The 25,947-nt window shown below is 34.7% G+C and overlaps 1 protein-coding gene across 12 annotated transcripts in view; it reads left to right on the top strand.

Annotated features, from left to right (window-relative positions):
- Nucleotides 1-25,947, top strand: part of Lyst (lysosomal trafficking regulator) — a 233,208-nt gene that overhangs the window by 154,492 nt on the left and 52,769 nt on the right. For 8 of the 12 annotated variants that reach the window (XM_063260084.1, XM_063260089.1, XM_063260091.1 and 5 more), the window contains 9 exons: nt 3,936-4,112; nt 5,078-5,154; nt 5,428-5,616; nt 7,482-7,627; nt 7,711-7,810; nt 9,416-9,477; nt 11,389-11,444; nt 20,586-20,738; nt 23,656-23,900. In XM_063260084.1, coding sequence (XP_063116154.1) covers nt 3,936-4,112; nt 5,078-5,154; nt 5,428-5,616; nt 7,482-7,627; nt 7,711-7,810; nt 9,416-9,477; nt 11,389-11,444; nt 20,586-20,738; nt 23,656-23,900 — 1,205 coding nt within the window. Of the gene's footprint in view, nt 1-3,935; nt 4,113-5,077; nt 5,155-5,427; nt 5,617-7,481; nt 7,628-7,710; nt 7,811-9,415; nt 9,478-11,388; nt 11,445-11,999; nt 12,080-14,677; nt 14,730-20,585; nt 20,739-23,655; nt 23,901-25,947 lie in introns of those variants that run through there. The other 4 variants (XM_063260090.1, XM_063260088.1, XR_010051247.1 and 1 more) reach the window with 3 other exon arrangements.

Here is a 25,947-nt window from a genome sequence, read left to right as displayed (position 1 = left end):
AAGAGAAGTAAAAAGACTAGTATAATGAATAAATATTATACGAGCATTTTAATATTTTTTAGGTTTTAATATTTTTATCATATTGGCATAGTTTCTTCATTTTATGAATTATCTTAATTATGACATTTTCTAGATTATTTTTGAAGGGATATTTTCTTAGCAGTAATTTTCTAATGCTTTCAAATAACCAGTGCATAATTAACCAGTGCATTTCTCTCCAGAATATATGTGGTAACTGATATATTCAGATCAGATCCGATTCTCGGAGAAAGATGGCAGCTTTATAGGTAGCAGGGTAGAGAGCCTCTCTGAGAAAAACAACTCAGACACTAGAATTTAACAACATGAGGAAGGCCAGATGAAAGGAGAGGAATTCTCATGACCCAGGAAGAAACTGAGGAAAAAGAAAAAGAAAGAAAGAAAGAAAGAAAGAAAGAAAGAAAGAAAGAAAGAAAGAAAGAAAGAAAGAAAGAAAAGAAAGAAAGAAAGAAAACGTGGATGAAAGGCTGGAACCAGATGTACTCACTGGGACCGCTCCTGTGTTGTGCTGGGCGCACCCTGGAGTCAGACTATTCACAGTTGCCCTGAAGCCATGGCTGCCGAAATCTGGAGTTGGTGAGTTCTGGGCCTTTGGCGGGAGGATGCAGTGCAGCATACAGTGGAGCCAAGGTGGAAAGCTGCATTAATTTGTGCTGAGTGCTGGAAATTGGGTCCCACAGTGGGTGTGGCCGGCTGGAGGACATATTGGAGTTGGGCATGACAGGCCCGAACCCAGAACCACAGTGGCATCAGTCAGCTGCCCCTGGCCCAGAGAGGACTGGTGGGATCTGCTTGGGCTGGGTCACACCCCTGGTCAGGACCCAATAGCCAGGAACAAAACTGTCCCGAACCTGTGACATCTGCACAGCACAGAAGGCACTGCTAAAGGCAGTCTCTGGTTGACTGGCTCAGAGAAGAGCGGCCAGCCCATATCATCCCTATGTGTAGATAACAGTAAACTAAAGAAGGCAAGCCAGCAAACTTTAGAAAAACTGTAAGCAATAAGGAGAGGACCTGAGACCTCCACCATACACCTATCTGAGAGAAACCAGAAACATGACAAAAGAAAGAAATAAGAAAAAGTCTCCACTAACCCTGGGAAAATAAGTACAGGAGAAGTAAATACAGAAGAGATCCAAGATAGCAATCATGCAATATTGGCCACAGCATCAGCGAACATAAAGAAACAACTTTGTGACCTCATAGATGAACTTAAAACTGAAATTGTAACCCAAGTGAGGCAAGATATAAAAATATTAATAAAAGAAATGCTAAGCCTTTCTCAAGAAGACACAGATGGAAGAATGGTGGAACCCACAAAAAGAAGAAAAACCTTTGATGAAGAATATAAACAAAAGCTAGAATACATGAAATGGATCCAAAGAGATTACCAGGAAATTAAAAACTCCATTGAAAGCTGGCAAAATGCCTTGACAGAAACTAAAGTTAGCCTTTCAAAATTTGAAGATTTGCAATGTGTGATCATGAAAGAAAAGACCTCTTAAAAATAACAACAATACAAAGGCCAGAAGACAAGAGGATCTATAACTTAAGAATAAAAAATGTGAGCAAAGAAGCAGGAGTAACCACAAATGAATTACAAATACTATTCACAGAAATAATTAAGGAAAACTTCCCAAGCTTAGGAAAAATAAATGATATCCAAATAAATGAGGCATACAGAACTCCAGCCAACTACAACCAAAACAGATCTACACCCAAACATATAATAATCAAGATTCTAGATATGCACCACAAGAACAGAATATTAAAAGCAATCAGAGAAAAGAAACAGATTACCTAAAGGAAAATCCATCAAAATAACAACAGACTTCTCAATACAAACTATCAAATCAAGAAGAGCTTGGAGTGAAGTAGTCCAAGCCCTGAAAGAAAATAGTCTCCAACCCAGATTGATATACCCTGAAAAACTCTCTCTCAAAATTAATAGAGAAACAAGATGTTTCCATGACAAGAAGAAACTGTGGAAGTTCGTGACCACCAATCTGACCCTACAAAAAATACTGAAGGACATTCTAGAGAGAGATAGAAAAAAATACCAGGATTTCAGCAACAGTGGCAGAGATGTCTCAATGAATGGGGCAGACATTCGAATGAAGGAGAAAAGTGGACAAATAATAGCAGAAAATAGAATAACAGAGATGAGGCAGAGAAGGTTGGCTATAATCTCTAATATAGATAGCCTTGATACACTAACAAAAAGAAACGCAGGCAGAATAGATTAGAAGGCAGGATGTATTGAGATGCCCTGAATAGGAAATATACTCAACCTGAAAGAGGGTAAATAAACTGAAAGTCAAAGATGATAAAACAATGCTCTATGTGACAGGAAACCAGAGAGAAATAGGAATAACTCGTCCAGCAGCTGCAGATAGGTTGGAAAGTCATGACACTTTTGTGTAGTGAAGAGCTACTCAGCTATAAAGAAGGAAAACCTTGAGGCTTTAGTAAGTAAAGGAATACAGCTCAAGATCAAGCTCAGGGGTATAAAAAATTCAGCATCACTCAGATAAATAATAGGTTGCCCCCCTAATTTAAAACCAAAGGAGTTAGTGGGACCCAAAACATACAAAGAAAGGGAAAGGGGAGGAATTGTCTAAAAAAGGAAGGCAGAGGACATTGTTAGTAGTGTATCAGAATTTAAAAGCCACATTAGTCTTATTGCTCTGTTTAGTTTGATTTTATTTTGTTCCTTGTCTGTCTGCTCATACTAGATTTGAGGATTACAGACAGCTATCACAAAAATAGCAGGATATACTATGGTAACTATCCTTAATTTCCTATTAACTTAAACTGAAGCCCTGTATTACTTACATTGTCTTACTATGACTGATCTTATTTCAATCTGGTTTGTTAGACTGCTGTTTTGTCTTGACTGATTTTATTCGAATTTGGTATGCTTGATAGTATCAAGTCTAAGTAGAGGCAACTACTCTGAAGATGACAAGATGCAATAAGATACCCATTCTGGTTTGTTTATTAACTGCTTTTGAAGTCCTACAATATCTCCAAAGTTGTGTTTTTATTAAAATTGTTATGTAACGCTATGTTCAATTATATTATGCCTGATGATGTAGACAATTATATTGAAAATAACGAGACAGCATAGTAATTACTATAGATCACCTAGTATTGTGGTTTTATATGTCTTTTTCATTTCATGTTTTTCTAAGAATGTTTTGTTGTCTTGTTTTGATCTGTTTTTCCCTATAATACAGAAAAGATAGGTATACATGTAGAGACTCACACATGTGTAGAATTTCTAAACAGTTTACAGGAACAGATTATATAATGCACGATGTAATGAACAGATACTTTGAAGAAGAAGAGAAACTAGGATACTCAATGCTAATTCTGTAGCATTATGATATAAAATCTAGCAATACTATTATTCACTGTTCAAAGTGAAATTAGTCTAGTCTTTTATGTTTAATTTCAACACACATAAAGATATAGACAGCTATTTCGAAGAGAACGAGAGACATTATGGCAGCCATCGTTGGCTTCCCTATTGTCTGATCTTCAAGAACTAAAAAACCTTCATCATCCTGTTCTGATTAGTTTAGTACTATAATGTTCAGTATGTATTCACTGTGTGTGAAGATGTGGGCAACTATTTGGAAGAAAACAAGAGATAGTATGGTAGACTCCAGTGAAGATCTCCAGTAGTTTTGCTTTGAAATCTGTGTTTCTTAACATGGTTTTCTTATGATCTGTTTTGTTATGTTTAATTTTACCCTCTTTAAAATAAAAAAATTTTAAAAATCAGATCCAACCAAATATATCTAGCAATATAATTTGATTTACTGTTCAGTAATTTAGATGGAAGAAATAAAAATTCTTTATCACTAAAAACAACTTGATTTTTTTTGAAGCATGGAGCCAAGTTAGTTTTGTATCTGTCAGAGTTGATACATAATCATGAGAATGAGCTGACTGGAGAAGAACTGGGCACAGCAGACCTACTTATGGGTGCTCTAAAGCTATGTGGTCACAAGTGCATCCCACCCAGTGCATCCTCAAAACCAGACCTTGTCAACATGATCAAAGAGGTGAGTCAATAAAACCACAATTAGTTAAAAGATTGTGGGGGTGTGGGTGTGAGTGTGGGTATGTGGGTAGGTTTGTATTAGCTACATCCCAGTCCTTTTATATTTTATTTTGAAACAAGTTCTCATTAAGTTGCTCAGGCTGGCTGTAAGCTTGTACTCCTCCTGCTCCAGCTTCCTGAGAAGTTGAGATTATATAGGTGTGCACCAACACATCCAGCTAAGATTTTTTTGTTACAGCATATATGATGATAAACTTGAAATAATTCTATTTTTCAGTATATTATACTTTTATACTATGAGAGGGTAAGGTTTATTTTATGGAGTTTTTTATTTTCTATGGGCATCCTCATAGAGGATGGCAGAGGAAAGATTTTTTTAAATGACAGGCATGTTGAGCTGAATCTTGTGTTATGTGTTCTTTAATGAAAAAGCAAACTAAGACCAGTATGATGACATAAGCATCCAGGACATTAAAGCAGGAGTATCTCATGACTTGAGGCCAACCCAGACGGCATAGTGAATTCAAAGCCGCCCTGAGCTATATACTAAGACCGTCTCAAAAAACAAAAAAATGAAGAAAGCAAATCACTATGTAACCTTACCCATTTTGGCAACCCTGGTTAAGTATGTCTATAACTCTTAATTTCTGCAACCAGATTGCACAAAAACAAAGGAGAACTGTCATATTATAATATTCTGATCTCCTAGGGATTTTTTTAAATTTTTAATTTGATTTTCAAAGTAGTTCATTAGGGCCAAGTATGGGTACATACACTTGTAATCCCAGTGCTTGGGAGGCTGATGCTGGGGAATTACTGTGAGTTCAAGGGCAGGCTACATAGTAAGACATTGCCTCAAAATTAAAAATAAAAATAAAATATAAAATAGTTTGTCGGGCTCTGCCATAATTTTGGCATGTAATGAGAAATAACAACTTTATATAACACTTTATCCAAATCTTTTAGGAACAAAAGAAATATGAAACTGAAGAAAGTGTGAATAAAGCCTCCTGGCAGAAAACAGTCAATAATAATCAACAAAGGTATAATTTTATGTGTTCCAAAAATCATATTTTGGGGGAACCATTAAATTTTATGTATACTTTTAGCTTTTTTGCTTTGGTTTGATACTTAGTTTTGTGGGGTACACCCTTCCCCTGGTGCTGGGAATGGAATGCAAGAGCTTTCTGCATGCTAAGCAAGCACTCTTTACCATTGAGCTCCACCTCTGGCCCTCATTTATACTTTTAGTTTTAAAGTATTATGTTTTGATAACTATTTAATGTCCTATACACACTTACAGAAAATCTTTTTAGTCTCTTTCAGCGTCTTGATTCAAAATCAAAGGATATATCTAAAATAGCAGCAGATATCACCCAGGCAGTGTCTCTCTCCCAGGGAATTGAGAGAAAAAAAGTGATCCAGCACATCAGAGGAATGTACAAAGTGGACCTGAGTGCCAGCAGACATTGGCAGGAACTCATTCAACAGCTGACACATGATCGGTGAGGGGTGGCAGATCATTGTTATCTACATGACTATTTTATGTCTTTTGTGTGTGTGTGTGTGTGTGTGTGTGTGTGTGTGTGTGTGGTACTGGGGCTCGAACTCACAACTGCGTGCTTGTAAGGCAGGGACTTATGCCACTGAGCTAAGTCCCCAGCCCCCTGTATGACTATTTTATATGTGGATGTTAAACACTATTTTCATTCCAGACTCATATTCATAAAATTATTTCAGTAGCTTAAACATTTTTTATTTAATTTTTGGTGATTTTTTTTCTATTTTAATAATTATGTGAGGTTTTTTTCATCATTCTTGTGGGAAAACATGAGAAAAAGAAAACAAGAAAGGCATTGGCTCTTGTAAACAGTAAAGTTGATTTTAATTTTACAATAGGATCTTTGGAAAAAAATTTCAAAATCTTTGTAAGGAATACTTGAGAAATATATCTTTTCTAACTAAGACTATCATAATTGTGAATAATAAAAAGAGAAATTAAAGTGTTATTCTCTTAAATTTAGTTAATAGAACTCTTAGTATGACTTTGGATTGTTAGTTTTCTAACCATTTCATACTAAGGAAATTACAAGTAGCTAAACATATTAAACTCAAAAAGTTTATAAAGTTGAAGAGAGTGTCAATTCTGAATATTGAATAACTTTCTAAGTACAAACAGAAGACATTAAAAAAAATCCTTGCTTTTGAATTTTGTTCTCCAATGTATTTGATGACCAAAAAAAAAGAAATTTATTACAGTCCCTAAAGTTTGAAAGAGTAAAAGACATGAATATACTCCTCACATAAAACAAATAAAAGTAAAAAAAAAAATAAATAAAAACAAAAGGAAGAATATTCAGTATTCGTACAGGCTTGATTTTTAAAAATCTTCAGATGTCACATTTTGCTTTCTATGTCTTAAAAAAAATGTGGGTATGCCAGGGATTTACTCAGCGGCATAAGCGTCTGCCTGGCAAGCACAAGGTTGTGAGTTCGATCCCTGGTACCAAAAAAAAAAAAAAATTGTGGAGTTAGACTGCTAATATCAAGAATGTGAACTGTTCTTTATCAGCGCTTTGGTGCCACTGTATATTGACAATATATGTCAGGAACTCAACAAGTATTTCTAACTCTCTAGATGTGCTTTAGTATTTCTGACCTATGAAAAATAATCAGAATATGGGAAAAAATATCAGAAAGATTTCCATCTCTGCACTGTTCACTCTGAAGAATAAATTGGAAAGAATTTAAATGAAAAACAATAGTATAATGTAAAATACATTATGTTGTGTTGATTAAACATCATATTGGTCAGATTAGTTATGATGTAGAGTATTGTACTCAGTGAAAGAAGGCAGAAGATAGAAATTTTATATATGTAATGATTATAACTACAGATTAAAAATAGGTGTATCTTAAATGTGAAATAAAATAATGCTCAGGATAGTAGAATCGAGAGGTTTATTTTTCATCTATTTCTAAAGATGTATTTAATATGGTTTTAATATTTTCATCTAAAATAATGTTAAGACTTTTTAAAAATATGATATAATACCACAAAAACAATTGTCATATTGCTGATCTTTTCATAGTAATGGTAATACAGCTTTTTTTAAAATTTAGTAGATGCAAGGAAGTAGCTTGTTCCAGGAGACAATTCAGAACCTGAAATTCAGGAACAAAATTATACTTTTAAGAAAGGTTATTCTTTTGTTCTTTGTATATTCGTTCCCTGGTCTAAATATATAATACTTGCTGTTTTTAAACTGAATCCATTGTTATTTATTTATTCACTCTCTATAATGATTTTTTCACATCATAAGTCCTTGAATGGTCCTTATAATGTCTTTTTTTTTTTTTGCACTTGCAGAGCAGTCTGGTATGACCCCATTTACTACCCAACCTCCTGGCAGTTGGATCCAACAGAAGGGCCAAACCGAGAGAGGAGACGTCTGCAGAGATGTTACTTAACTATTCCAAATAAGTACCTACTTAGGGATAGACAAAAATCAGAAGGTAAGGCTGGCTTCTGCCAAAGCATATAAACATGGCAAATAACTGTGGCCATTAGATAAAGATAATATGTACTTTTTCCTTAGCAGATGTGATCAAACCACCACTTGCTTACCTATTTGAAGACAAAACCCATTCTTCCTTCTCCTCTACTGTCAAAGACAAAGCTGCAAGTGAGTCTATAAGGTAAATTTGAATCCAGAGACCTTCATTGTTTTGTAAATGTACAATAGTTTCTCGTAGGGATTATGCAGTTTTTAATTTAGATAATGCTGTGGCTTTAGGAAAACTGAACAAAGCAGGTTCAAGACAGGATAAGATTGAGTGTCCAAAATCCAGATGGCATTTCTGATAGCAGAGTGTGTTGGACTTCATTCATCATATTCTGGTCCTTGTTAGTATAGATATTTTTTATAGTTGAATTTTTAAAAACTGCTGATGGTATCAATAGGCAGCATAATGCAGTGATTAAAGATTTACTTTCCAGTTTCTATTCTTCCTAGCTATCTGACTATGTAAGTTACCTAGCCTCCCTGCTTGAATTTCCTTATCTATTAAGTGAGTATTAAAATCATATTCAAGTTTTCATAGCACTGTTGAATTTTAAATGTGTCAGTAAATATTAACTATTGACATTATTATTGGCATTGCTATGGTTATTATATGATATAAAAAATAATGATAAATGATTAAATTTTTAAAATGCATTACAGTAAAAGATACTAATCCTCCTCACAATATTCCTCCTCACTTTGAACATACTTATTCCATTGTTTTTGCCACTTTCTGAAGCAGTTATAGAAGTTTTCTTTCATGAATCTCTTTAAATACTATCATGGCTCCTCATACTGAATCAATTCAAATGTTTATCTTTGGTGATCATTTTCACTTTGGGGAAGAGCCAGAAATCATAAGGTACCAGATCTGGTGAATAAGATGAATGGGACACACTGTCATGTTTTGTGAACCTGCCTTTTTGTTGGGTGGCACTTGGCAGAAGAAGTCATTAGACTTCTGATCACATCTCATAAATACCCAAAAGAAGACTTCCAAACCTGCATCAGAAAGTGGCAAGAACAATAATACAAATGTGCTACAAGCAAGAGAGAATGTTTTGAGGGTGATTAATAGCTACATGTCTTTTAAAGATTCATTTGTTGTGTGTGACAATATAAACAACTATTTAGAAGAAATCAAGAGGCATTATGGAAGCCACTGTAGATCTCCTGTTGTCTTATTTTGAAATCTTTGTCACTTATGTTTTGCTTCTGATCTGCTTTGTTCTGTTTTGTTATGTGTAGTTTTACCCTTTTTTGAAATTAAAAAAGATTCACCATGTATTTTGATCAGACTTCATTTTATGCCCATTTTGTAGATTAAAAAAACTTAAGACTCAAAAGAAATAAATGACTGACTAAAGAACCGGAAGCTTTTCTGACTCCAAAATTCCCATTTTTCCTAGAGTATGTTTCTTTCATGTGTTTGATGTATCGTGACACAAAACAATGAGTGCTTTCTTACTGAATAGATGAAACATTGAAATACCTTTTGCATAACCAATTCCCCATATGCTGAATTCATTTATAGGGATTGTGAGCATTTTCAGGGTTTTTGTTCCTCTTCTAGAACATTAAATAACAGCATAATACTGTCTTGGATTTGAAGAGATATTACATGCTATTAAAACTCTAATTTGCTTTGCTAAAATCTTTTACTAGATATAATGAAGCTTATATTTTCTAAAGTTGGGAAAAATGAGTCATATATAAAATTTAAAATATGTTTTGACAGAGTAAATCGAAGATGTATCAGCGTTGCACCATCTAGAGAGATAGCTGGTGAATTGTTGTTAGGTAAGTCAGTTTTCAAGAATCTTATACCCCCTGCCTTATTTTATTCTTAATTTGAAGTGCTTTTGATACTTTCCATCAAATAAACTTTTTCAAATATTATATGAGATTTTTGCCTTAGTACCACATAGCTAGTCATTCTCTTTATCTGCAAGGCATATGTTTCAAGGCCCAGGATGAACAGTACCAAATTCTATATTATACTATGTGATTTCCTATGCACACATACCTGTGATAAAGCTTAATTCATGAATTAGTACATTGATATAATAAATAGAAATAAAACAATTATAATAAAAGTTATTAAATATTGTATCTCTCAAAACATTTTATTATAATTTTACCTTTTAACTTAAAATTTTATGGTTTCTGTTAACCTACCTGAACTGTCAGGATCACTGTTTTTGTGCTTTGAGGCCGTTTAAGCAAAGTAAGAGACACTTGAATACAAGCACTTTTAATACTTCATTGGTTGGTCTGGTAATAGGCTATAATGAACTGACTAATAGACAGCATATATACTGTGGGTGCACTGGACAAAGAGATGACTTTTGTCTTAGGCAAGATGAAGTAGGACAGGGTAAGATTTCTTCATCCTGCTCAGGATGGTGTGTAATTTAAAACTGAATTGTTTATTTCTGAAATTTTCCATAATTCATATTAGCAAACCATGATTGACCATCAGTAACTGAAACCACAGGAAACAAACCTGTAGATTAAAGAGGACTACTGTAAATACATGCATGTGATTAATGAATGTGAGGAAATGACATTTTGTTTTTTGAAAAAACTAATTATTAAATTTTAATTAATATAAAGTTTCCTTCTTGAATATACATTATTGTATTTAATCATTCATCTTATTATATACTAATTTACATTTTAAAGTAAAATTTTATTGGTGTACTCATTTTTTATAATTTATATTCCATATTGTGCCTCTGGTACACTAAGATTGTCAATCCATGGATACTTGAATAGTCCCATTTGGTGCAAATGTTTTCTTTAAGATTTGAAATAATGGTTACACCCACTGGTGTCTGTTCCCTGAAGAACTAATTTGTGTGCTGTAAGGCAGCCATCCTCAAAGTATGGTCTTGCATTGGCAGTACCAACTCATATCCAGGGAAGGTCAGAGATTTGAAGTTAGGATTAGTGGAGATGGAGACTGTATTTCTGTGTGTCCTGATGTACTCTTAAATTTTATAATCACCACTCTGAGCTAAAGCTACAGCCTCAAAGGTCCAAAATATAGAGCCTTAAGCTTGCTGGGACTGAACCCAACAATCACAAGGATGGAGACAGTTTTCCTCTCTGACCTAGCCATGCCAGTGCTTCGTGGTTCACCACATTCACAGGTGGCCAGTGTGCAGAAGGAATAGCTCCAGGGAAGTTCCTGACATCTTGAAACATGATACAAGGGCATATGTTGGCAGAAGGCAGCCTGGGATGCAGGAAAAACTTGGAAACTATTTTGCTCTGTTAATATCTCAATCAGCCAAATAATTAAGGATCAGTATGAATAGTCTGCTAGAAAATTTGGTTAACTACTTGACTTCAGTTAGTCTGTGACAGAATAAAGCAAATCAGTATACTAATATTATGAAAAGGATAATTGTTATAAAGAATAGTCAGTATTAGCACTAAGTGTCAGGTCCTACTGATAAGCATTTTGTATACATTCTAGTTAATTTCCACAGTAATTCTGTGAAATACAGCCTCTTTTTTAAAATAAGGAAACCATACAGAGTGAGTAAGCAACTTTTCCAAGGTTTTACAACTGCTGCTTAAAAATATGTATTGATTGCTGGAAACTATTTCTAGGTGCTGGGATTCAAATTCAAACCAAAGAACTCTTAACCGTGTGAGATAATAGTGCATTTTAAAACTCTTATGTTCAATTGTTTTCTGCAGGTAAATGTGGAATGTATTTTGTGGAAGATAACGCTTCTGATGCAGTTGAAAGTTCAGTGAGTAGAGGCTTAAATTTGTATTTACATTAACTTAGACACATTTCCAAAATGTATACATTTAGTATAATGGGAGATTAGGCAGCACTATTGGGTCTCATCTGTTGTCTGAATTCCAGACATTTCTTAAAAGATAATTTTGAGGGGCTGGCGATTTAGCTCAAGGGCTCAAGCACTTGCCTGGTAAGTGTGAGGTCTTGAGTTTGATCCCCAACACCAAAAAAAAAAAAAAGATAATTTTGAGGAGACTGTACCTGCTCCTCTGGCACACAGCCTGAGGCTATCAGCAGTTACTGTCAGGATTCTAGAGTGCTGTCTGCATCCATGCTTTCTCATCACTCTTAGTAGCAACACACTATTCCCTGTCATCCCCAGTTCACTAAGTACCTTACCTTCCAAAAGAAAAGAAAATTTTGTATGACTAAGTGAAATTATCTTGATATTTATGTAGCTTAGTAATTATAGCATGTTCTTCTGGAAATACTATTATTAATCGTAAAATAACAAAAAAGACAGTTCACTTTCTTGTTTTGTTTTGTTTTGTTTTTGAGACAGGGTTTCGCTATGCAGTTCAGGCTGGCCTTGAACTCACCAGCAATCTTCCTGCTTCAGCCTCCAGAGTGCTGGGATTATAGGTGTGTGCCACCACATACCAGCTAGTTCACATTTTTTGTTTAATAGTTTTTTTATCCACTTTAATTACCTTATATACTATTTAAAACTTTTTGAGATTCCCTGTAAGAGGAGAAAAAAGACGTTTTGTTTCAGAAAAAAATTCTAAAGCCATGATTTCCTAAGATAATAGGTAGGATTATGTATGGCTTAATAATGAATGTATACTTGATTTTTAATGAATCTATTGATTGAAAACGTAATATTTGGTTATAAAACAAATCATTTAAAAAGTCAGGAAAATATTTAATACAGGCCAAAAATTGATTAGGCACTCTTTTTTGATGTATATAATTACTACAGAGTTTGTTCCTGCTAGTATAGTTATATTATTTTTGTTTTGTTTTGTTTATTTTAAAGAGGATGAAACTAAACACAACAAAACTGAACAAAGTAGATGAAAAGCAAACAATGTAAGTGACACAGATTTCAAAGCAAGATAACAAGATATCTACCATAGCTACCATAATGTCTTGTTTTCTTCCAAATAGTTGTCCATATCTTCACACACAATAAATTCATACAAAACAAAATAGTATTAAACTGATCAGAACAGAATGATGAAGGCACTACAAGCCTCCAGACAATAGGAAAATCAACAATGGCTGCCATAATGTCTCTTTCTGTCTTCAAAATAGCTGTCTATACCTTCATTTATGTTGAAATTAAACAATACAAAGCAGACTAAAACCACTCTGTACAAAGAATAATAACATTACTGGATTTCACAGCATGACGATACAGTATCAGTTTCTTCAAAGTAGTCATCGCACATAATATAATCGATTCTCATAAACTGTTTAGGGGAATTTCTACGCATGTATAAGCCTCTACATGTATACCTATCCTTTCTGTATAAGAGGAAAAACAAAACAAAACACATTACTAGAAAAACCCAAAACAAGACAAATAAGTAACACTAGCAAAGAGCCCAAAACAATGATGATACTGGCCTTCAAAACAAGGTGGTAGGAACATAACTAGGGTTGTTATTTTACGTAATAATCTTCAAGAATTCGTCAGATCACCAGATACTAACATGCAAAATTATTCCAATCCTGTGAATGTTAGCTGTTTGTTCCAAGAACTTATGAAGTTTGTACCACAGTTATCTTAGCTATCCTAAGTGTGTTTATGCAATTTTAGATATTTTTTTCTTTTCCCTTCCTTTTTCTTTTTCCTCCTTTTCCCTGAGATACCATTTTTTCCCTTTTGAGCAGATTCTTATCCTTTCACTGTATTTATTGAGGATTTTGTATCTTATGTACTCTTACCATTTCTTACAATAAGGAGACAATACAGTATTTACACATGTGAGTTTGATTTATTTCACTTATGAGTGTAATCTCAAGTTGCAACCATTTATTTATAAATATCTCAGTGTGATTATTCTTTATAGTTGAGTAGCACTCCATTGTATAAAAATACCATATCTTTTTTATCCATTCCTCAGTTGATGGGCATTTAGGTTGTTTCCAAGATCTGGCTATTACAAATTATGCTGCTATAAATATGGGTGCACATATATCTCTGCAATATTATGTTTTCAATTCTTCTGGGAATATGCCCAGAAGACCCAGAAGTGGAATAGCTAGGTCAAATAGGACTTCTAATCCCAGCTTTTTGAGGAACCTCCAGACTGACCTCCACATTGGTTGGACCAGTCTGCACTCCCACTAACAGTGCAGAAGAGTTCCTCCCACCCACCCACCCCTCACTATCTCTCCAGCATTTGTTGTTGGTTGTTTTCTTTATCCTGGCCATTCTTTCTGGAGTAAGATGGAATCTCAGTGTTGTTTTAATTTGCATTTCTCTAATGACCAATACTGCTGAACTTTTTTTATGTATTTATTTGCCTTTTGTATTTCTTCATCTGAGAACTGTGTATTCATCTCAGATGCCCATTTTGGATTGGGTCTTGGAATTTCAGAGGTCTGATTTTTTAAATTCTTTATATGTTTTAGACAGAAATCCTTGGTCTGAGGGACAGTTCACTAAGATTTTTTTCCCCAAGTTGTAGGTTTTCTTTTCTCTATGCTTTTCTCTATTCTATCTTTTACATGTAAAAACACTTTAATAAAATGTGACTCCAGTTATTGGTTCTGTGAAGTATTTAACGTGCGGTTTGATTTGTGTTCATGAATTCTCTACTTACCCCTATGTCTTCAAGATTTCTAACTATTTTGTCTTCCAACAGATTTAGTGTTTCTATTTTAATATTTAAATTTTTTCATCCATTTAGATTTTAGTTTATCACATGGAGATAGGCATGGGTCTAGTTTTAGTCTTCGGCATATGGAGAGCCAGTTTTTCCAGCACCATTTATTAAGGAGACTGTCTTTCTTCCAGTGAACATCTGGTCCCTTTATCAAAGATAAGGTGGCTGAGTATGTTTTTAGTTGTAGTTATATCTTCTACTCTATTCCATTGATCTTCAGGTCTGTTTTTATTCCGGTACCATGCTCATTTTATTGCAGTAGCTTTGTAGGATAACTGCAAGTCAGGAATTGTGATGCCTCCTGCATTGCTTTTGTTGCTTACAATTGCCTTTGCTATTCTAGGTCTCTTCTGGTTCCAGATGAATTTTAGGAATGATTTCTCTAGATCTATGAGGTATGCTAGTGGTATTTTGATTGGAATTGCATTAAATCTGTATAACAATTTTGGGAGAATGGCCATTTTCACAATATTCGTTCTTCCTATCCATGACCAAGGGATGTCTTTCCATTTTCTGATGTCCTCTTTGATTTCTTTTTCAAGATATTATAATTTTCCCTGAATAGGTCTTTCACTTCTTTTGTTAGATTGATTCCTAAGTATTTCTTTCTTTCTTTCTTTCTTTCTTTCTTTTTTTTTTTTTTTTGATGCTGTTGTTAAGGATATGGCTTCTCTTATTTCTCTCTCAGTGATTTTGTTGTTTGTGTATAGGAATGCTATTGGTTTTTGAGTATTGACTTTGTATCCAGCTACATTACTGAATATATTTATTATATCTAGGAGCCTTTCAATGGCGTTTTGAGGGTTTTCTATGTAGAGTATCATGTTATCTGCAAATAATGATAATTTAACTTCTTCTTTTCCTGTCCTTACTCCTTTTATTTCTCTCTCATCTAATTGCTCTGACTAGTGTTTCCAGCACTATATTGAATAGGAGTGGTAATAATGGATATCCTTATCTTGTTCCTGATTTTAGGGTAAAGGATTTCAGGTTTTTGGCCATTTAATGATGCTGGCTATTGGTTTGTCATAGATGGCTTTTATCATATTGAGGTAAATTCCAATTTTCTGTAAGGTTCTTATCATGAGTAAGAGTTGGACCTTATCAAAAGCTTTTTCTGCATCTGTAGAAATTATCATGCAATTCTTATTTTTTGCTGTATTACATTTGTTGATTTATGTATCCCTGTATTCCTGGGATGAATTCCACTTGGTCATAGTATATAATCTTCTTGATGATTTGCTGCATTCTGTTTGCTAATGTTTTACTGAGAATTTTGGCATCAATGTTCATTAAGGAGATTGGCCTGTACTTCTCTTTTTTGGTTGGGTCTTTCTCAGGTTTGATAATAGAGTAATATTTGCTTCCAGGAATGAGTTAGGGAGAAGAGTTTCAGAAGTGTTGGCATTAAGTCTTCTTTGAATTTCTTGTAGAATTCTGCAGTGAATCTATCTGGACCTGAGTTTTTCTTTGTTGGTAAGGATTTAATTACATTTTCAATTTCGTTAATTGAAATTGGATTATTCAGCAGTTTTGCATCTTCTTGACCCAGCTTTGGTAATTCAAATGTTTCTAGGAATCTGTTCATTTCTTCTATGTTATCAAGCCTATGAGAGTAGAGGTTTTCAAAATAAGTATTGATGATCTTCTGTATTTCCACAGGGTCTGTAGTGATTTCACCCTTTTCATTCCTTATTGCATGAATTTGAGTTGTTTCTTTCCTTTTTAAAATAAGTTTGGTTAGAGGCTTATCAATTTTATTTAATCTTTCAAAGAACCAACTCTTTGATTCATTGATTCTTTGGATTGTTTTCTTAGTCTCTGTTGCATTGATTTCTGCTCGATCTTTCCTCCTTTCTTTTGGCTTTGGGCTTGACTTGCTCTTCTTTTTCGAGATTGAGATGTAGCATTAGGTTAGTTGTGTTCATTCTGTTTTCCTGATGTGAGAATTTACCGCTATAATTTTTCCTCTGAGGACTGCTTTCATTGCATCCCACAGGTTCTGGTAAGTTGTAATTGTATTTTAATTTACTTGTAGATATTATTTAATTTCTTTAATTTCCTCTGTGACCCACTGATTGCTCAGGAGTGTATTATTCAATTTCCATGTGTTTGCAGGTTTTTGCAGTTTCTTTTATCATTAATTTCTGGTTTCATATCACTATGATCTGGTAACATACATGCGATAATTTCAGGTTTTTTGCATTTATTTAAGCATGTTCTGTGGGCTAGAATATGGTCTGTTTTAGAGAATGTCCCATGTGCTGCTGAGAAGAATATATATTCTGATGTTGATGGGTGGAACATTGTATACGCCCACCAAGTCCATTTGTTCACAAGTGTGAATCAGTTCTGTTATTTCTTTGCTGATCTTCTATCTAGTTGATCTGTCCCTTTGTGTCAATGGCATGTTAAAGTCTCCTGTAATAATTGTGTTATTGCTTATTTGATTTTTCATTTCTGTTAATATTTGTTTTGTATAGCTGGTTACTCCCAAATTTGGTGCATAGATATTTAAGATTGTTATCCATTCCTTGTGAAGTTTTCCCCTAACTAGTATAGTGACCTTCTTTATCTCTTTTGATCATTCTTGGTTTGGAGTTCACATTGTCTGCAAACAGAATAGCTACCCCTACTTTTTTGCATGAAGTATTGTTTTCCATCCTTTGACTTTCAGTCTATGAGTTTCCTTTTGGGTTAGATGGGTTTCTTGTATATAGCATATGGATGGATGTTGTTTCTTGATCCATTCTGCCAATCTGTTTCTTTCAATTGGTGAATTGAGGCCATTTACATTAATTGTTATAACTGTTATATATTGGTTTTATTGTTGACATGTTATCTTTCTGCTGTTGTATTTTTACCTTTCTATTCTGTTTGTCTGCCTTGCTTAGTGGTTTTTCCCTATGTGTATCTAGACTGTCTTTCAGTATTCTTGGCAGGATTGGTTTGGTGAGCATGAAGTTCTTCACCTATTCTTGGTCATGGAAGTATCTTATTTCTCCATCCACTTTGAAGGACAGTTTTTCAGGGTACATTAGTCTAGGAAGTTGTTTTCCTTTAGGATCTGAAATACTTTGCTTCATGTTCTTCTTGACTTCGTTGTTTGTGTTGAGACATCTGCTGTGATTCTAATAGGTTTTCCTTTATAGGTGATATCTTTTCTCTCTAACAGCTTTAATAGTGTATTGTTATGTTGGATTTCTGGGATGTTGATTATTATATGTCTGGGTGTAGTTTTATTTTGGTTATGGCTATTTGAAGTTCCATATGCTTCACTGATCTGTATGTCAGTTACCATTCTCATGTTTGGGAAATTTTCAGTCATTACTTCTGTAAATAGCCTCTTGATATCATTTGTGTTGTCACCTTTTCACTTCTACCTATCAATCTTATATTGTTCTTTGCATCATCTTGAAACTGTTGAATTGTTATTTCCTGATTCTTTGTTATTTTTAAAAGATCTTTCCTTTCCTATTCACTAGCTGCAATCTTGTCCTCAAGGTCTGAAAGTCTGTTTTTACTTACATTGAGGCAGATCTGCCAACTTTGGATGGAATTATTTCCTGTATATCTCTTTGAATCTGTTTCATGCATTCTGATTGTTTCTAATATTGTTCATTCATGGTTTCCATCTTTTTGCATTGTTCCTCTAAATTTTTAACTATGTCTTCTTTAGATGTGTTCAGCATTTCTTTCACTGCATTTATCATTTCTCCTTTTACCTGAGAGATTATTTCTGATCTGAGTTCTTTTATAGCTTCCTGGAGTTGTCTTTTTACTTCAGTTGCTATCATTTCAGGTATAGCAGGTGTATGGCTTACATCTTCTTTTATGTCCATGTCTCCTAGGTTTGCTTGGGATGGGCTGGAGGTTTGAGATTGCATTTTGCTCTTTTGCTTTGTCATTTTCCTGTATTTCCAGGCTTCAAGTGATATTCCAAGGCTTCCGGATAGGATACAGACAGCTGTCCGCAGTCTGGGGGTCACTAGGCATGGCCCAGTTAGGCCTGCAGGCACTTCCAGTGTGGCCTCGGATGATTTGGGAGGCTGGATAGAGTCTTAGCAGCTGGATGTTCCAATGCTTCCCTATGCACTGGAAATCACTTTGAGCACCAGTCAGAATGCAGGCAGCTGTGAGAGACTAGTAGTTGCTGGGTGTGGCCCAGTTAGGCCCACAGGGACCTCTGGTGTGGCCTCTGGTGATTTGGGAGGCTGGGTGGGCCTTACTGGGCTGGCAGCAACTTTCCAAAGCTTCCCTGTGCACTGAAAACCACCTTGCCCATGAGTCTGAATGCAGGCAGCTGTCTGCACCCAGGGGTCGCTGAGTTATGTTATTTTTGAAGTACACATTTTTCAACCAAGGAATTTAATAGCTGACACATGAAATAACATTTTTCTGTTCCCAAAGATGACATTTTCCCCTTAAATGAGTTCAAAAATACCCATACTTTTTAAAGATGGAAGAATCCTATGTACTTGTATATTATTTCATCTTATGTGACATTTACTATTTTGCATTTTAAACATCTTATGTCTTACTCCTTTTTTGTCTTAAACTTAACAAGTTTCTTGTATACAGATGCTTACTATATCTTGAATGAGTAAATGTTGACACTAACCAAAGGAAGAATTTTATTTTTTGTTGAGAATATTACCTTTGCATTTCTAATGGATTGTCTGCAGCTACTTCTGAAAAGTATTTGGGACCCAGTACAATAGTGAAGCACACAGAGAGTAGAATGATACAAATTTTAAAATTTTAAAAATAATATTTGGGAATAAAGAAGTGGGGATAAAACTAACTACAGTTGAGCTCTAAATTTTGCTTTGGGTTTCTGGTTAGCTTACACAAAAATAGTAAGTAAACAGTTTTTCAAAAACTATAACTAGGAAAAGAAAAAACATAGAATGCAATTTATTTTATAAGATAGTCTAGGCTTAAAGTTTAGTGGAAATTTTTTTATGATTTCTATATCAAAAGCATAGAGTAATATAAATCATATGTCCAGTTGCAATTTACAAAAGATAAAACTCATATTTTTTGAAGTTTTCCTTTGTTTCATATTTTGGAAAGGGCCGGTGATGATAGGTTGTCTAGGACCTGTAGACCCAACTTTTCATTCTAGAATGGGGGATTTGTCTAAGCAAACTAAGTTTGATACTCTCAAAGAAATCTAGTCTTCTAGTGGTCAGTTTTTCAACCTCTTTTCTTTCTTCTGGCCAATAGGAAAGACTTGTGGCTTTTTGACCTATGTGTACCTGTGAGTACACATCCCAGAGACTTGGTCTCAAGGGTGCTACAGTGGTACCAATAGTCTTTCTCCTCAGAGCCATGAGAACTGTGTTTAATTTTGACCCAGATCCCTGTGAGGGGCCTGGATTGTATTGACACCTGGGAAGCCAAGACATACTTCCATCTTACTGTCAATTTTCAAATTCCCCTTTCTTTTTGACTCTGGACTTTTAGTTCCCTTACTTTCTTACAAGGTCAGCTATGCATGTGAAAGAAGATTTGCTTACCAAAAAAGAAGCTAACCTGAAAAGGCTATGCTACATTCATTATGATTCCAGGTTTAGGACATTCTCACAAAAGCAAAGCACTAGAGACAGGAAAAGATCAATGATTGCCAAGGGTTGGGAGGAGGGAGAGATGACTAGGTGAAGCATAAAGGGTTTAGAAGCAGTGAAACTATTATGTATGATGTTATAATGGGAGGATACATATCATTATACATTTATCAAAACCCACAGAATGAACAACACCAAGTATGAACCCTAAGATCAACTATGGGCTTTAGGTAAAAAATAATATATCAAGCTAAAGTGGAGGATCATGAGTTTGAAAGTAGCCTGGACCACAGAGAGAGACCCTGCCTCAGAAGCTATATAATAATAATATATCTTGATTGGCTCATCAGTTATAAATATTCAACCCCAAATGCAGGATATTAATAATAAGAAAACTGAGTATGAAGAACAGAGGGACAGAATACTTGGGGACTGTCTGTCATAGTGGTTCAATTTTATGTAAACTTAAAACTGCTCCAAAATTCTTACTTGTTTTAATGTTGGGTATTATCTAATATGTGAAGTATTTTATAGTGGGGATAATCCTACCATCATTTTGCCACGAAAAATGTGGTTTTTTTTTTTTTTTGTTTCATTTGGATATTTTTTTTAATTTAAAATTAAAATAATTATTTACATTTGCTAGAAAGCTAATACTTTTGCCTGTTTCCTTTGTTGTAGAGCCTTCAGGGAGAGCTAGAACCAGCATCATTTTCTTGGACATACGAAGAAATTAAAGAAGTTCATAAGCGTTGGTGGCAACTGAGAGATAATGCTGTAGAAATCTTTTTAACAAATGGCAGAACTCTCCTGTTAGCATTTGATAACACCAAGGTAAATTCAACTTGATGTGTGTAGTATTTATATATGTTCTGTGATTATGTGACCAGTGTAATTCTACTTACTATATGAAGGTTTAATTTATTTAAACTTTAATTCACTGCTTAGAAATCAAATAAAAATTGCCGCCTGTCTTAGGTACTTTTTACTCATCGCTGAGACAAAATACCTGAAGCCAAAAGTTGGGAAAGGAAAGGTTTATTTCTTACAGTTTTTGGAGGTTTCAGTCCACACTCAGTTGGCTCCTAGGCAGGCTGCATGGCTGGGCCTCAGTTCATGGCGGCTGCAAACAGCAAACAGGAACCAATGAAAAGCAAGACACACCTTCTTGCTGCCATTACATCACATCCTGGCTCCACCCTTTTGTGGGTGGAGCACTGACACCATCAATCCAAGCACTAGACAATGAACGAATAACAAATGCACAATGCAAACTCATGAGGCCTGGGGGCCACAGACATAAACCATGACACCCGCCTTACTCCTAAACTAAACATTTGGTTGCATAAAGATTCATTTTGAGCTCCACAATTGTACTAAATTTGGATTCCACCAAATGACTGAATGTAGTTTGAACTTGCCTGTTGCTGTAGTGTAGTCCATCTTTGCTAAGCTATGTCTGCACACACACACACACACACACACACACACACACACACTCACACACATACCATTCCTTCAGTTAACACTTCTGTGCTTCCTTTGTAGAAAGCCTCTCAGGGAGAGCTATACTTGCTGTGTTTCTTCTTAGCACTCTGGTTGGGTCACCAGGTCTCCAAGTTGTGAAGCTATACTTGTCATTTTTCGTGGTCCTCACTCCTGTCAGCAGCACTTGTTATTGCTGATTAGTCTTTGCTTCTTTATAAGAACCTTCCTTCTCTAGGCTTTTTAGTTACTGCTTTCTCCAAGTTCTCCTATTATTTGGCCATCCATCTCTCCCATGGGCATCTGAGGGCACATTCCTTGAAGCTCTTCTCATACTGTCTTCCTGGCTTTAAAATGCCATCTGTGTCATAACATCTTATAACTTTATACCAAACCTGTCCCCTGAATGCCAGCTCCTGAACTAACATGTTCATTTGGAAGTCACTAATTGATGTCTCAAACGTAACACATACAAAACTAGACTTCTGATCTTACCCTCAGAATCTCCTACTTTTCTCCATCTTAAGAAATGCAACATATTACTGATACCCAGACCTAAAACCTCAAGATTTCTCTAGACCTAGGCCATCCCATTTCTTTTATCTGTACATGTACTTCATCAGAATGCACCCAGAATCTGACAGCTCCCGTTGTCACTGTCCTGTCTGAGCTACCCTCATCTGCCTAAATCATCTCCTAACTGTCTTCCCACCTGCTTGCATACATGCTCCTTGCATTGTTTTCAGTGCAATACCAGTGGGTGTGGATCATGCTGTTCTACCAGAAACCCTCCAGTCACTTCCCATGTCACTCAGTTAAATCCAAAAGCATTACAATGGCCTGATAAAATGCTAGATACCTTGTTTCTTACTTCTCTGACCTCATCTTTTACCATTCTCTCCCTCACTTCCTCTGCTCTAGCCATGATAACTCTCTTTCCCTTGACTGTGTGAAACACATTGATACTTTGGAGACTTTGTACTTTCTGCTTCTTAGAATGCCTTTCCCCTTAGAAATCTAGTCACTCACTTCCTTACTTTTTCATGTATCTTCTTTCTAGATGATATCAAATAACACTTGCACTCCCTAACTGTAAAAAATACAGTCATCTGTCCCCCAAGCGTCCATATCTCTTTTTGTAGCTGTTTTACTCCGTAAGACTAGTTAGCATCCAGCATTGTCTGCCTCTCACAATAGAATGTCAAGACTTGGCCTTATTAAGTGCTATATAATCAGCACCAGGAACTTTACTGGTATGTAAGTGTTCAGTAAGTACTTGTTGAGTGAATGAATGCTTCCTCTTCCGTCCAGAGTTTGATATACAGACTATCATAAATTCTCTTGTGTTTACCTGAGCTTCAGTATTTGGTAGCCTTCAGATTTTGGCTACTGGTTTGGGTTATTAAACTTGTTCTATAACTATAGCTTCATTTTCTCACTCTTGTAATTTTCTTTTAGTCCTGCCTCTCACTGTCCACATCTGTGTGTTACTCTGTACTGTGCCTAAACATATACACATTTCAGATGGGTGTTTCAAGTCTGTTTTTAGCAAAAGCTGAGCTTGTCTTTTATAGGTCGCTTCTTACTAGTTATGTAATTACTTTAGAAGAATCAGTACCCTTTTTCTGTGAGAAAACTTTTGTGAATCTTTAAAAGAGAGTTTATATTTTTTTTCAATCAGTAGTGGGAATTTAACTTTTCTATCGGATATTTAAATTCTCATAAGATACATATCACACCATCATTACAGTTTTAACTGTAGCATAAAGGATTAGTAGGAACACAGACCAGGTCTGTTCTTATCTAGTTGAAGCTTACAGTACAGAAGATGTTCTCTTTTTGCTACATCATATTTATGTAAAAGAAAATTCTTGGTTTTTTTCATTGATTTTTTTAATATATGTGTAGAAGTGACTTTTTTATTTAAAGAAAAAAACAGATAAAAAGGGTAGACAATACAGAATTTCAGAAAAATAAATAGTAAGAGAAGTGACTTTTCTGCACAAGTTTTTCTTAGAAGTTATAATAGATAGATCATCTTACCATAGATTTCTTCAGCTGCAAAGCACAGTGGATAAGACTGCAACTTCAGGAAAAAGTCCTACCATTGACTCTCAATTCTCTACTAGATACTGTAATCATATTGTACAAGAGTATTTTTTTTGGAAGATTTAAGATTAGTAACCTATTTATAATGTCATCATTCTCTGAAGAAAGATGTCAGTGACCCTAAAAATAATAGCTGGTTTTCTTTCTCCTCTTTTAGGTTCGTGATGACATATACCACAGTATACTCACAAATAACCTCCCAAATCTTCTGGAATATGGTAACATTACTGCTCTGACAAACCTGTGGTATACTGGACAAATTACTAATTTTGAATATTTGACTCACTTAAACAAACATGCTGGCCGATCGTTCAATGATCTCATGCAGTACCCAGTATTCCCATTTATACTTGCTGACTATGTTAGTGAGACACTTGACCTCAATGATCCATCAATTTATAGGTAAGTAAAGACATCATCATCATTTGGTTTCATATTTTTATCTTTGAAGTTTTTATTATAAAAAATTTTAAGCATTCACAAAAGTAGAATGATTATATAATGAGCTCCCAAATACCCACCAAACTTGCATCATCTTTTTTCCTGTATACCAGGCGTAGTGATGCACACCTATAATCTTAGCATTCAGGAGGATCACTGAGTTTGAGGCCAGCCTGCGCTACATAAGCTAGTTCAAGGCTAGCCTATACTACATAGCAGACCATTGTCTCAAAAAGAAAAAAAAAAATTTTCCTGTGTATTTCAGATATTTTATAATGCATCACTTCTGAGTTTTATGGTATGCATCTCTTATTTAAAAAAAGAACATTACTTTCATAGCTACAGTGCTGTTATCACATCTAAGAAAATTAATTCCATAATTACGTCTAATATCTAGTTCATTTTCATATGTGCCCTGGTTATCTTAAAAAATGCCTTTTTATGTTTGGTTGGCTTGAATCTAGTCCTTTTTGTCTTAGAAACTGATTATTGTCTCATATTGATAGTATATCTAAAAATATACATCCAAAATAGCCTTTAATTTTCATTATATAGATTTTATTTCCTCCTGATACTAACTTGTCGAGAAAAAAGCAGTCATTTAGTTTGTTCCTGTAGTCTCTGTGTTGCTAGAAACTGGAAATTAGTTCTAAAGACTTGATTAAATTCAAGTTTAACTTTATATAGACAAGAATACACTACGTATGCTGCTGTAAGCTTTGTATGGCCTCTTATAACATCACAGGAGCCTGTGAGATCCCACTCTTGAGATTCTCAGATGGATCTATGAGTTTAAGCTCCCACTGAACTTTTACCCAGTGATTCCATCCATTGATAATAATCGCTTGGATCACTTATTTCTCTAGAGTCTGCAAAATGACAATTTTTTATCTCTCATTTCTCATGAATTTATTAGAAAAAAACATAAAATGAGCCTAATATATTTTGTGTGTCAGAGGAAAAAGAAAACGAATACAGTCTTATCAAAAGGACACAGAAGCCAATTTAAATGGCTCACACTGCCAAATATAAGACAGTCTGAGATTCAAAGAAAATAATGATGCAAGTAATTGAAGCCCATTGAAATAAAAAGATACGTACATTTTTAGTCATACAGATTGAGTATCCCTTATCCAAAACTTGAGACCAGGACTACAGGTATTTCATAATTAGGAATCTTTGCATAGACTTTATCAGTTGAGAGCATCCCTAATCCAAAAATCTGAAAGTTTTGGAGCACAGTGTTTAAGGATGTTTCAACTTTGGTACATCTTGGATTTCAGATCTTTAGGAATGGTTTGCTTCTTTAAATGGCAAAAAATATTGGTCCCATTGAAAGTAACTTACTGTGATTGGAGTTCCTTACTTTGAGATTTAAGAAATAAAGAAAAGAATCAAGCATTTATTTTGCCTTTCCTGAATGAACTGTGTTTTACAGTAACCAAATAACCATGGTTGCTGAGAGAACATTTTGTTTGCTTAGTTTGAAAACATTCTCTTATTCAGTTTAAAGAAAAATTTACTCCAAATATTCCATTTATGTATTAGCATATTTTAATTATAACTGCCCACCCCAAATTGGCCTTGGTTTAGGCATTTCTCAAGAAATTAGATTTCATTTAATACATTTGTCAATTTTAAAAAAGCAAATGGCACATAGTTTTTGTTTAAGGCATTTTATACAGTGCTGATGGACATTTAAACATCATGTATATAGTTTGATATGAATAAGATATGGTCTTTATGCAAGACAATTTGATGATGTATTTCTAAAGGACTCTTAAAATGTGCATACTCTCCTTTCGCAATTTAGTTTCTGGAATTTTTTTCAGGAAATATTGTAGAATATGTGCTCTACCAAAAGGTTCTCACATAAGTTTTATGCTTGTCCTGCTTACTGTGTAAAGATTTAGCTGTCAGTGTAGTCTTCAAATCACTGCTGAAAGTAGCTAAAACTTAGAAATAATCTACATGCCAAACCCTAGATTTCAGTAAATCCCTATATGTC

Source organism: Cavia porcellus, unplaced genomic scaffold (genome assembly GCF_034190915.1).
Source record: "Cavia porcellus strain 051 isolate PalLab524CR breed Dunkin Hartley unplaced genomic scaffold, mCavPor4.1 scaffold_13, whole genome shotgun sequence".
Taxonomy (NCBI): Eukaryota; Metazoa; Chordata; class Mammalia; order Rodentia; family Caviidae; genus Cavia; species Cavia porcellus.
This window is presented reverse-complemented; position numbering and strand designations above follow the sequence as displayed.